Source organism: Mastacembelus armatus, chromosome 19 (genome assembly GCF_900324485.2).
Source record: "Mastacembelus armatus chromosome 19, fMasArm1.2, whole genome shotgun sequence".
In the NCBI taxonomy this organism is placed as follows: domain Eukaryota; kingdom Metazoa; phylum Chordata; class Actinopteri; order Synbranchiformes; family Mastacembelidae; genus Mastacembelus; species Mastacembelus armatus.
This window is the reverse complement of record NC_046651.1, coordinates 11,174,071-11,187,039: the sequence shown is the minus strand read 5'-3', so window position 1 is coordinate 11,187,039 and position 12,969 is coordinate 11,174,071. Positions and strand designations below refer to the sequence as shown.

At 41.3% G+C, this 12,969-nt stretch overlaps 1 protein-coding gene across 1 annotated transcript in view; it reads left to right on the top strand.

Annotated features, from left to right (window-relative positions):
* Positions 1–12,654, top strand: part of lrp2b (low density lipoprotein receptor-related protein 2b) — a 35,009-nt gene extending 22,355 nt beyond the window's left edge. The window contains exons 51-81 of the mRNA XM_026315296.1: positions 63–576; positions 699–854; positions 1,091–1,261; positions 1,381–1,604; positions 1,705–1,882; positions 2,082–2,278; positions 2,492–2,737; positions 3,390–3,518; positions 4,045–4,164; positions 4,438–4,554; positions 4,640–4,756; positions 4,916–5,053; positions 5,358–5,480; positions 6,422–6,550; positions 6,794–6,925; positions 7,141–7,266; positions 7,578–7,721; positions 7,835–8,000; positions 8,277–8,405; positions 8,650–8,870; positions 9,005–9,187; positions 9,400–9,519; positions 9,806–9,893; positions 10,199–10,263; positions 10,382–10,526; positions 10,844–10,895; positions 10,989–11,120; positions 11,424–11,513; positions 11,717–11,797; positions 12,041–12,097; positions 12,448–12,654. Coding sequence (XP_026171081.1) covers positions 63–576; positions 699–854; positions 1,091–1,261; positions 1,381–1,604; positions 1,705–1,882; positions 2,082–2,278; positions 2,492–2,737; positions 3,390–3,518; positions 4,045–4,164; positions 4,438–4,554; positions 4,640–4,756; positions 4,916–5,053; positions 5,358–5,480; positions 6,422–6,550; positions 6,794–6,925; positions 7,141–7,266; positions 7,578–7,721; positions 7,835–8,000; positions 8,277–8,405; positions 8,650–8,870; positions 9,005–9,187; positions 9,400–9,519; positions 9,806–9,893; positions 10,199–10,263; positions 10,382–10,526; positions 10,844–10,895; positions 10,989–11,120; positions 11,424–11,513; positions 11,717–11,797; positions 12,041–12,097; positions 12,448–12,471 — 4,514 coding nt within the window. The 3' untranslated portion in view covers positions 12,472–12,654. The remainder of the gene's footprint in view (positions 1–62; positions 577–698; positions 855–1,090; positions 1,262–1,380; positions 1,605–1,704; positions 1,883–2,081; positions 2,279–2,491; positions 2,738–3,389; positions 3,519–4,044; positions 4,165–4,437; positions 4,555–4,639; positions 4,757–4,915; positions 5,054–5,357; positions 5,481–6,421; positions 6,551–6,793; positions 6,926–7,140; positions 7,267–7,577; positions 7,722–7,834; positions 8,001–8,276; positions 8,406–8,649; positions 8,871–9,004; positions 9,188–9,399; positions 9,520–9,805; positions 9,894–10,198; positions 10,264–10,381; positions 10,527–10,843; positions 10,896–10,988; positions 11,121–11,423; positions 11,514–11,716; positions 11,798–12,040; positions 12,098–12,447) is intronic.
* The last annotated feature ends 315 nt before the right edge of the window (positions 12,655–12,969 follow it).

Genomic DNA, 12,969 nt, shown 5'->3' with positions numbered 1-12,969 from the left:
TTTTATAGGTTCATTCTAATCTGTGAGAGTTTTATACAACTTTTTAAAATCTCTTTGTTTAGGGATCAATGAGTGCATCGACCCTTCAGTCCACCAGTGTGCCCAGCTCTGCACCAACACCCTCACTGGTTACTACTGCTCCTGCCACCCTGGCTACCGACTCATGCCAGATGGCAAAGCTTGTGAGGACGTCGATGAGTGTCGTAGCACACCCTCCGTCTGTAGCCAGATCTGTGAGAACACTGTTGGCTCATACCACTGCAAATGTGCCCCAGGATACATTAGAGAACCAGATGGGCGCACCTGCCGCCAGAACAGTGGCATTGCACCATACCTGTTATACAGTAATCGCTACTACATCCGTAATCTGACCACTGACGGGTCATATTTGAGTATAGTCCTGCAGGGGCTATCCAGTGTAGTGGCATTAGATTTTGATCACTATGAGAAGAGGCTTTATTGGCTGGATGCAGGGACAGGGAAGATTGAGAGGATGGGATTTGATGGGAGTGACAGGCAGACACTGCTGAATGATGTACATGGAGCCGAAGGCCTGGCACTGGACTGGGTAGGCAGGTGTGTGACGATGGAGGAACTTCATTATTAATATAATAATGTAATATAATAACTGTAATATGAAATTATCCTCCACTATTCAAGTATGAAATCAATCTGACTTTCGTCTGTGTCTGCTGCAGGAAGCTGTACTGGGTAGACAGTTATTACGGCTCTGTTCATGTCATGGAGCTGGATGGGCGCTACCAGAAGAAGCTGCTGTCAGAGCACTTCACAGATGGAAATACCACTTTTATTATCAGCCGACCTCGTGCTGTGGCTGTCAACCCTAAATATGGGTACTGACACACACTCATGCCCTCCCATACACACACACACACACACACACACTGAAGGTCCTTATGATGCTAAAACCAGATTTTTAAAGTTGATTCAAAAACATTTTTTCTGATCACTCATTTGTATTTCGTATTGTGGTTGCACTTCATTAATTCTGTCCATACTGCTGAGTAATACAATTTTTTGTTTGAAAATTTACCCACTCCTCCTCTCTGTCCCACTTTCTTTTTCACAGATGGCTGTACTGGACTGACTGGGGTGACAGCGCATATATTGGCAGAGCCGGCATGGATGGAAGCAATGTCAGTGCCATTATCACAACCAAACTGGTGTGGCCCAGTGCTCTGACAATAGATTACACCACCAACAAGATCTTCTTTGCTGATTCCCATCTTAACTTTCTGGAGTGAGTTCAGAGGTTCAGACAGGAGTCCATATTAAGTTTCCCTAAACATGGCACTGAAACCATGAAGCCTAGTGAAATGTCAGCAATGTGTACTAACCCTTCACTGTATCAACCTTCAGCTTTGCAGACATGGATGGCCAGAACCGACACCGGGCCATTGCTGGAGCTCTTCCTCACGTTTTTGCTGTTTCCCTGTTTGAGGACTGGGTCTACTGGACAGACTGGAATACATACACTGTGGAGAAGGCTCACAAGTACACTGGCGAGCAGCGCACAGTTATGGGCAACAACACACACCGGCCCTATGACATTCACGTCTACCATCCCTACAGGCAGCCTCGAAGTCTGTTGATTACAACTGAGCATGTTTACATTCCTATTGTCGCAGGAGACTGTAGGTCAGACTTCACCAATATGTTATTTTTAATCATCTTATTTCCCAGGTGAAAACCCCTGCTCATCCCATTACCTGACCTGCAGTCATCTGTGTCTGATTGGACCTGGTGGGCAGCAAGCGTCCTGCAAGTGTCCTGATCATTTTGTTGGTCTTGCTGTGGGCTTCAAGATCCAGTGTGTCGCTGACTGCTCCAGCACCCAGTTCCGCTGTGGGGACAATGAGAGGTAAAAAAATGTTCCATGTCTGATTTTAGACATATACATTATTATATAAAAATACTATACTCAATAATTGCATTTCAGGCACAAATATCAAATGCCTGTTAATCAAACATATCAGGGATAAACATCTTCATTTTTCATGTGTTTTAAGCTTACGTGTTAAGCTTACCTGCTTTTCATGACATGGTGGTGTTGTTTTTAGGTGTGTTTCAATATGGTGGAAGTGTGACGGGCAGTCAGATTGCGGTGATGGCTCAGATGAACCTCAGACCTGCCCACCCCGTACCTGCCCCATTGGCCAGTTCCAGTGTAAAGACAGCAACTGTACCTACCCTGGCTTCATCTGTGACGGCCACCCAGACTGTCCTGACAGCTCAGACGAAGATGCTGCTCTCTGCAGTATGATAATTACCAAACTTCTAAATTATTGAAAACTTGCAGAATTTATTTTATGGCTAGAATGTTTTTAAATTTGACCTTTTTTGAATGTTCATAAAGTACTGGAGAATACTGAATTTATTGGCTAAAATTCGGCCTTGATGTATGAAGAGAAGCTCTCACACTTCGGACTGAAATTTTAAACACTGGTCAAGCTGCTGTCTGTCCATGTAGGTGACCACAGATGCCAAGAAAACCAGTTCCAGTGTAAAAACAAGAAGTGCATTCCTGTATCCTGGCACTGTGACGGAATAAGTGACTGTTCAGACGACAGTGACGAAGACCCAGAGATTTGTTCCCACAAGACCTGTCGACCAGGACAGTTCCAGTGTGCCAACGGGCGCTGCGTGCCATCCAGCTACGTGTGCGATTACAACGACGACTGTGGAGACAAATCTGATGAGCCATATGACATCTGCAGTAAGTGGAACGTAAATTAAAGCCAGAATCAAACAAAGAAAATGATACGGTACTTGACTTAGACTGATGATCCTCCTCGTTATGGGAGCTAGGAGAGAAGTGTGATGTCTTGTTGAGTGGCTGTGGCAGTAATTGAACCTGTGAGGCTCAAATCACAGGCCAAGCTATTTGATTTTCCTGCTTCTTGTGCACTGTGGCAGAACTGATTTGACAGTTTAATCAACCATACATTTAACCATTATCCAGTGGTATGTAATCAGTGTAGACTCAGCCATGTCTTTAGAGGAATCTGAGGGAATTAATGACATTGTGTGTTTTGTGTTTTTTCTAAATTTACATGGTACAAACTATATTTTTTCCCTGTGTTCCTTCTGCTGTTTCTCATGTCTTGATCTTTTTTGTTTTTTTTGTAAAGTGCCTTAAGATGATTTGTATTGTGATTTGGTGCTATTCAAATAAATTGAATTGAATTGAATTGATCTTATTTCATCCTCATCATTTGTCCTCTTTTATGTTCTTGTCACCTTATAATTAGTCATTATGTTTTGTGTGTGTGTGTGTGTGTGTGTGTATGTGTGTATGTGTCTCACTCTCACTCTCCATTCACACCACTTTATTCATGTTTAATGGCGCTGTTTATTTCTCTGACCAGTTGGTCCAGACTACAAGTGTGATGAGGAAACTGAGTTCTCCTGCAAGACAAACTACCGATGTATTCCTCAGTGGGCCCGCTGCGATGGCACCAATGACTGCATAGACAACAGTGACGAGCAAGGCTGTGGTCAGTGGTTTTGTTGGCAGATTTGTTATTATATGAAGCCGGGGCTGTAACAAATACTGCAGCTCTGTATTGTACTCTCTATGGCTACCTTCAGCTTTATGCAGCCAAGTTTTTACAACTTATCAGATGTATTATTGATTTGTTTCAGTGCACAAATGACTGTAGACGTAAATTTTCAGATTATCCAAAAAGTTGCCAAGCAAAAAAAAAAAAAAGTGTAAGGTGTTTGCTAAAGTTCATAAATGCTAAGCAAGCAGAGTATAGGCACTCTTGTTTTTCCAATTATCAAACACCAGCTTGGAAAGAAATGACTGATCAAGTCAACGTTTCCTACACCTTTTGTAATGTGCCTACCTGTACTTTTCTTCACAATTGGAAGAATCAGGACAATTAAGTGTCTTGCTAAGTACAGCTCATCTGTATATTTTACCAAATTCCAGCATGTAGTCAGGTTATGCTTGTTTCTGTCCTTGACCGCATGTTTTAACAGCCTCTTTCTGCTGCTTTCTGACCTTGCTTCCAACAGGGGAGGTGACCTGTGATCCTCTGGGAGATTTCCGTTGTGATAACCACCGCTGTGTTCCCATCCGCTGGCAGTGCGATGGCAGCAATGACTGTGGTGACGGCTCAGATGAGAGGAACTGCCGTGAGTGCCATAATCAATTTGAATACCATTACAAACCGGAAAACATGAAGTAGGTTAAAGAAGAGCTGTATATGGGGTTAGAACTTTCAGTTGTGCTTTTTGGTTGTACTGACCTTATTTTAACAATATGGTATGGTATAGTTATTTTAACTATATGGAATCAGAACAATGCAATTTTTTGTGTTGTCATTTAGCCCTAGTCGTACGAGTAGTAATATCTCTGATCTCACACTAAAGACATGTTTGTTGTTGGACTGTGATTGTCATCTTTAGAGCCAAGGCCTTGTTCTGAAAGTGAGTTTCGATGTGACAACCAGCAGTGCATCCCTGGAAACTGGGTGTGTGACCATGGCAACGACTGCGGGGACAACTCAGATGAACGAGACTGTGGTAAGCAGGTGCTGCACACAAACCCACTACCTGGACATATCCTCTGCCATGAACGGCACACTTTAACATGCTGGCTCTCTTCCAGAGTTGCAGACGTGTCGTCCAGGTACATTCCAGTGTGACTCGGGTCACTGTATCCCTGCTGCTCTGCAGTGTGACGGCCGCCCTGATTGTCAGGACCTGTCAGATGAGACCAGCTGTCGTGAGTAAACAACATGAAACCTAATGGCAAGCTGCCTGGCCTGTAAAGTGTTTTAGTGCATTTCCACAGTATTTTCCTTTTCTGACAGCACAGAGATTTTAAAGTAAAAATGTATCAATAGCTGACATTAATTATTAAACAATATTCCATACCCGACAGCCACTCGGTACCCAGGAGGCCGTTGGTGTCTTCAGAGCCAGTTCCAGTGTGCAAACCGTCTCTGTGTGAGCCAGAGCTGGGTGTGTGATGGTACTGATGACTGTGGGGACCGCTCCGATGAACAGCTCAGTTTGTGCTGTGAGGAAATATCTTTATTATACAACATATGCATATCTCTGTATTTCTCCGTGTGATACACTGATTGATCCCTTGAACCACGTTACAGTTCTAACTCTAGTCATGACAGATGAGCTTAATACTCACATAGAGAGTTAAATGCAATTAGATTTTCTTTCCTCTCTATGTGAAGAATATAAAGCAGCAAATGCAGCTGCTTTCCCCCATTAAATCTGCATCATTAATATTGTCATTAAAAATGTAGAAGGAAAATGAAGACTTGATAAGTTAACAGCTAAACTGAGATAAGTGTGTGTCTGTTCAGTAAACATCACCTGTGAGATGCCGTCCAGGTTCCGCTGTGCAAACGGCTACTGTGTCTACTCCGGTCTGCTGTGTAACCAGAAGGACGACTGTGGAGATGGCAGTGACGAGAAGGAAGATCTCTGTATGACTCAAACACTCACACCACCATCTAAAGAGCTCATCAGAGCTAATTAGAACAGAAATTAAACATACCGCTATTATTTATAGGAAAGAACTCCACAACAAATTGACTGTACAGGTCAGATTGTTCCATTATCAAAAATGAGAAGTTTGACATGTAGAGTTGTAAAGAGAGCTACATGCACAATTCACAGACAATGATGCACTGACCCTACAGTATTGTTGGTTTTAATATTAAAAATTCTGTGCTTTTTTTTTTCTACTTTTTACCCATAATCATAACCAGATTTGTCATTCTAGGTTTAGTAAATGCACCAGGGCTCTCCAAGGATTAGTCCAAACAGCACTAATGCTTCCTGAACCTTCTTTTCTAAGGGCAGTGAAATGGGAAGTCCCAAAATGACATCATTGTCTGCAGAACAAAAGCTCAAAACATGCAAGGGATAAGGAAGTAGTCTATTTTATGGAATTGTTACACAATCAGCTTAACTGTCAATCAGAACAAATTATTTTGAGAAGAGATTATATAGTTAGGATCAGAGCTGAGGTGGACATTGGCTAGCTCATCCAAATCCAGCTGTTTTTAGGGAGGACTCAGTAAAGACAGTGGCGAAACTGTGGAGATTGTAAATTAGTGCATGTTGCACGTTAGAATAAGTATATGATTACTTTACTATGAGAAAAACCCCTGTGTACATACACGTCAGTAAACATACTGTATTTGTATACATGTGCCTGTGTGATCTAGTGGGTGGTTCACTCACAATTGTTTTTTTTGACAGTTCGGGTGCGACGCTGTAATAAAAAAAATTTAAAAAAAAAAGAAGCTCTTTCAATCTTCGACTGGTGGAGGCAGCCATATTTTTACATATGGGTTGCATTCCCAGTCAACTTTCCCTGAGTACTTGTGTCGATGACTCATTTTGACTGTGTCCTCCTCAGGCCGCAAGCCCACGCTGCCCCCCTGCACACTGGAGGAGTTTAAATGCACCAACGGACACTGTGTAGCCCTTCCCTATGTGTGTGACCACAATGACAACTGTGGCGACCTCACAGACGAGTTAGGCTGCAGTGAGTAGCACAATAAAACACTATTGTTTTATCTAGAGCAGCAACATTTCAGATGGACAGAATAGGCTGGTTTATTTATGGCCACATGAAAAGTCAGTGCAGCAAATCATTGTGACCAGATAAGTGGATTATGGTCAAGAGCTGAATCATTCTGCCAATGTAAACAGAGTAGCTAAGTCTTAAATTTGGCTTGAGACAAAAGCTTTTTTTTAAACATGAGTGTTCTGTGTTGTCTGGCTGCAGATTTTGGCCATGAACGTAGCTGTGAGGAGAAGCTGTGCCAGCACGAGTGCACTAACCTGAATGGCTCTGGCTTCATCTGCTCCTGCAGACCCGGTTACAGAGTGGACCCCGACAGAACCTTTGCCTGCCTGGGTGAGACGCACATGAACACACACACACACTTGCTGGAGCCTCTGGGGGTATTCCTTTTTATTTCACTTATATTTATATGATTGCACATGGATAAATAATAAGTAATAATGAAGTTTTAATAAAAACAAAGTAACTGTTCCTGTTAAAGGGTATAACCATACCCATCATATCTGGAGAGCAGGGCAAACATGACCAGTCTCTTCTGACTCTTTCAGACATCAATGAGTGTGAGGTGTATGGCACCTGTCCCCAGTACTGTAAGAACATGAAAGGCAGCTATGAGTGTGAATGTGCCCCTGGATACAGGAAAGTGGGCGATGGCAACATGTGCGAGGCTGAGGGTAAGTACGATGTTTTTATGAGCCTAGATATTTATGACAGGGACATACTGGTATAACGTTTGACCTAGTAAAGATATAGTTAACTTGATGGCTTATTTAAACTAGTCTTTTGATATAATATTGTTGGAGTATGATTGTAATGTTTGGAGCTGTTTTCATTAATTCTAATATATATATATCTCATCACCATGTGCAGGCCTCATGTTTACTTTGAATGATTAACTTTGCAAAGTACTGTTAAAATTAAACAGAATTTTTGCTAACCCATCATAGCTAAAAGAGGAAAGCGTAAATGTCTGTGTTTCCTACAGGAGCACCTCCCGTACTTCTTCTCCCAGAGAACTATCGTATCCGGAGGTTCAACCTGCAGACGGAGGCCTACCACGATTTCCTCCAGGAAGAAGAGCACATCATGGCTCTAGACTACGACTGGGACCACAACAGCACAGGATTCAGTAAGATCACACTTTGATTATTAAAAGATGCGACAGAGAGAAATAACTGGGTCTTTGCTTTAAATAATAACAAATGTGAATTCTTGTTTAATGATGTGCTGCTGGGTTCTTAGGTATGGTGTACTTCACTGTGGCCGCTAAGGACTCTGTGCCAGGTGCCATTAAGAGAGCGTACATTCCTTCAGTGGATGACGGTAGTAATAACATCGGTGCTGCCATTGACCTCGGCATCAAGTACATCACCAGACCAGATGGCATTGCTGTGGACTGGGTGGGCAGGTGAGGCTGCACTGACATTACTGGCTTTTGGTTTTGTCTTGGATTCTTTTATATCAGGTTTGGTTTCTGAGCTTACCTGTGGTGTTTGGTTACCTTAACTTTGAACAGTTTCATTTTTCGTTTGCATGAGAGGATTCATTTACAGCAACCTATAAGGAAATACTGTATTTGATTGCATAACTTTCTCATATTGTATAATTATTGAACTTTCTATGCCTGAGGGCAGCACTTGCAAAAAGGAATATTTTAATCATTCAGTATTTCTTCTGCCTGTAGGAACCTTTACTGGGCAGACTCCAGGTTGAAGAGGTTAGAGGTGGCCATGTTGGATGGACGCTACAGGAAGCATCTAATTAAGACTGAGCTGGGCCACCCGTCTGCTTTGGCCGTCAACCCACGATTGGGGTAAGGCAGGCAGGACCACCAGGCCTGAATTATCATCAGACTGTGGGAAAGCCTTATGGAGACTCACTTTGATTGTCAGGGAGTTTATTTAGTTTTCTGCTATTTTTATGACACTCCATTTGTACAGCAGAAATTGTGAAGCCTGTAGCTGCTATGCAACTGTGTTTAGCTGTCCTGGAAAGCTTAAAATACACTGAAGTCCACAACATCACAGAGACCAGATTTCTTATCTATGTCTCTGCAGGACATTGTACTGGGCAGACCGTGGGGATGCAGCCAAGATCGAGTGTTCTTGGCTGGACGGCCAGGAGAGGAAAGTCCTAGTAGCCGATCGTCTCGGTTGGCCCACTGGCCTTTCAATTGACTTCACCAATGGTGACAGAATCTACTGGTCCGACTCCAAGGAAAGCCGCATAGAATCTGTTCTGCCTTCAGGAGAGGACCGTAGAACTGCCGTCTACATAGGTGAGATTTAGGAGGAAAAGTCATTAAAGTAGCCTGATATGAGATGTGTGACTCTCAATTCAATTATTCTGTACGTATTCTGTCTAGAAGAGAATACACTGTGTGTGGCTGACATATTGTTGCACCTTGTCTAGACGTGAGAAACCCCTTCAGCGTGAGCGTTTTCGAGGACCATGTTTACTGGAGCACTCAGGAGAAAGGCGAGGTGTTCCGCCAGGACAAGTTTGGCCACGGAGCCAAGACCAAGCTGATGATCGTGGGACCCTGGCTCACGCAGGTCTCTGTGTACCAGCAACAGAGATACAACTCCATAACTAGTAAGCTGCTCACTTACTCAGAGCACATATTCACACAGACACATGAACACATACTGTACTAAGAACAGTCTATTTTACATGTGCTTTTTATACTTACAGTGTACATTACACCACTCTAATAGAATCAATGAATGAATTTATGAAGTCTAATTGTTAGTAAGCCATGATCTTCAACATGCCTAAATGAAAAACACCTTCCCCTGTCTCTACAGTGAAAAATCCATGTAAGGGAACCTGCAGCCACCTTTGTCTGCTCCGACCGGGGGGCTACACCTGCGCCTGCCCTGAGGGCACAAGCTTCATCCTCGGGAGTAATACTGAATGTGATGCTGGTAAGAACAACCTCCATACCTGTCACAGAAACATGAAGCATCGTGTATTGTTTTGAACTTATTGTCACCTTTCATTATTTGTGTAGTTCAGAAATCCAGCAGAATAGTGAACTGTCTGATTAAGAGGTTATCTACATGCATTGCAAAATACCATAACAATAATAACTATGATTTTACAGAATGAACCTACCTGCCCATCTACATTTTATCTTTAATAATGTTTCTGCCACAGGGCATTAGAAATTATTTTCCTTGTTAAAATTCATGATCATATCAAATATTTCAGGGGCTGTTCCGCCACCAACCATGCCACCTCCATGTCAGTGTCAAAATGGAGGGACCTGCTACTTTGATGACAACAAGGCTTTGTGCAAGTAAGAATTCTTTTAGTCTTAAAAAACAGAAGTTAAGAATAATAATAATAAAACACATATATCTCTATATCTCTGTCAGGACCACACAACTACAAACTTATCAAATAAATTAAATCTGCAGCAAAGAAAGACAGAAAGCATCACTCGCAGTAAAGGGGGTATTTTCTGGTGACACTAATGACAACATATTTATTAATACTGTATTCAATTTCTTTCTTTGTTAATAGATCCCTCCAAATATTACACATTGTACCTTTAACAAGCACAGTGTTTTCAGATGATAAATCTCTAGTGTTTTCTTTCAGATGTCCTCCCGACTGGGAAGGAGAATACTGCCAGATAGGCGTATATGACGTGGTCACATCCTCAAGTATATTGAATTTTATAGTTGGAAATATAATATTTACAGTCTTTATAGACATGTAACCAGTTAGCCTTATTTTATTATTAATAAGCTCACCTGCTGTGTCCTTGTGCCTCTGTCTCAGTTGGAATAGCCATTGGAGTGACCGTGGGGATTGTGGCTCTGTTTATCTTGCTGGTCTATGTGGCCAGGAAGAAGTCTAACGTGCTAGAGAGGCTACAGAACAACTTGCCCAGTATGCCCTCCATGCCTAAACTGTCAAGCCTCAGGTGAGATGAAAAGCAAAGATACAATAGATTATTGCAGATTTTTAATGTTTAAAATGTTTATTTTCTAAATTGCATCCCCATAGTTTTTGACAAGCAACAAATACTACTAGAAGATAAGACTAAAAACAAATTACTCTGTCACTGAAACTAAGTTTAATTAAATGCTTAAAATATACAGTACATATATGTTGAGTATTGCAGTATACCAAGTATTTCTCTATTCATTTTTCTTTCACTGTCAGGGTTATTTGACATTGAGTTATTTTGAGCAATCAGTTGCAGCTCAGTGATATACTGATATATATGTTGATTTTCAGGAATAGTTCATTGAAAACAGAAGGCGGTGAAACAAGGGTGAATTCAGAAACGGTCAGTAGCACAGTAGCCATTCAAGTCGGACATTTCATCAGCTGCTGCTGATAAACTTGGGCTTAACATAGTTACTTTGTTGCCTGTTGTCAGGTTCCCAGCACGTGTGTGTCCATAGTGGACAGGGAGGAGAAGGGTTTTGAGAACCCAGCATATGCAGCAGAGGAACAACCTGCATCCAGCAGCACGGTGACAGATACGCCTGCGCCTGGTGGAACAAATCAGGTCAATAAACAGAAAGCACTGCTCGTCTGTAGACCTCATTGATTCTGCTCACACTGCACCTTCATTTGCTGGTTGGCTGCATATAATGTGCTATATGTCACATGCTGCAAAATGCCAAGGGCAATAGTGTCAAGGAACATACATGTGTTTTTTTTTTTCCCTTGTGATTTTTGCCTTCTGTCCTGTTTCAAATTCTTTATGGTGTTTTTTTTATATAAACTTACTACAAATCCTCCACCTACAGTGTTTATATTATATTCTTCTTATATTTTCATATATTTTGATTTGCTCTGTCTTCCTCAGGAGAATATTAATAATCCCTTATATATGGAAGAAGTTGAAGTTGCAGACGAACCCAGGGAAAGTGTAGCTGAACCTGTCACTGACAATACGGTCTGTTTAACATTCAAGTTTCTTCAGCTCTAAATGTTCTACAGATCTGCTAAGGCCAATGAAGAAACAATCACTTACATGTAGATGTCAACTCTTCAGTTGTTACTGATCAAATTTATGGGAGTCTGTTTTGATCTTTATCTGCTGAACTTTCTAACAGGTGTGATGTTCCTTTTAATTTTATTACATTTTGCACATTGTAGGCGGCCTTTGAGAACCCAGCATACAGCTCAGGAATAAAAGATATTCCCCGTTCTCCACAACCAGCTGCTTCCAGCACACAGGTATCCATGGAAACACGTGTCAAATTTTTCACATTTACTGCTCAGTATTTGAAAATATTTGTAATTACATGCTCTGGATGTTGAAAATGAGCATGTGGGTCTGAAATGAAATGTCTCACAGGAGTTGGTAGAGTGTATGACAAGGCAGTGTTTTGTGTGTGTGTGTGTGTGTGTGTTCACATGCAAATATGCTCAGTTTTTGGATCATTTTATTTATTTATTTATTTTTTAAATTTCTCTCAGCATGTTGAACCCATTGGTGATGACAGTTTGGCATCTTTCAAAAACCCAACATACACGGTGAGAATGATTGACAACTCAAACTGAACGTGTCTGATGTAGAAACAAAGGATCTACAGGCAGAATTAAAGTGTTTAAAAAACAATGTCCATCATTCTCAGTTTAATTAGACTGGTGAGTTTTACTGGGAACTGTGATCACTAGTTTCACTTTTTTGAAAATTTGAAAGCTTTGACTACAGTTTTAATAGCATCTCACAGCTCACATGGACATTTTGAAAATTATTGAACATGATATTGCTCAGTGTCTGATGTACAATCTTCATTTACAAACTTCAAGTTTTACAGGTTTCATTTTCTGTTTAATCATTGCTGCCGTTTTTGTTAATCGCTCTGATTATCTTCCAACAGGAACACACTCATGTTTTCTCCTGATTCTGACACGTGGTGGGACCTCAGACCACATTTGAAGACTGAAAACTCTTCTCTGGACATATTGATGTTGAAATAACAAGCAGAACTTTTCAAACACTAACAGACCTGGAACCAGTTAATCAAAACAGTTTGTAAAATGAAATTACAGGCACCTACAGTACCCACCTTCACTTCAATGTTAATGCCACTGCTGTAAAAAAAACAATCATATAGACGTGATTTAATCTAATTCATATGAGACTAATTAGCTTAATAAAATAACTAGACACTAATAAATGCAATCTTTGTTTTTACTATTACATTTCTTACTGTTTTTCTGCCTTCACCTTGAGACACAGTCCTACTTGTACCTTACTTTGTGTATATCACAGCTGTTATTATTTCAAGACTGAAGCTCCCACTGGTGCAAACATCTCATCACAGAACTCATCACTGTGTTCCCCAGCTACTGTACCCGACCTACTGAACTAAGATGAAATGCTTTGTCATCCATTTAGT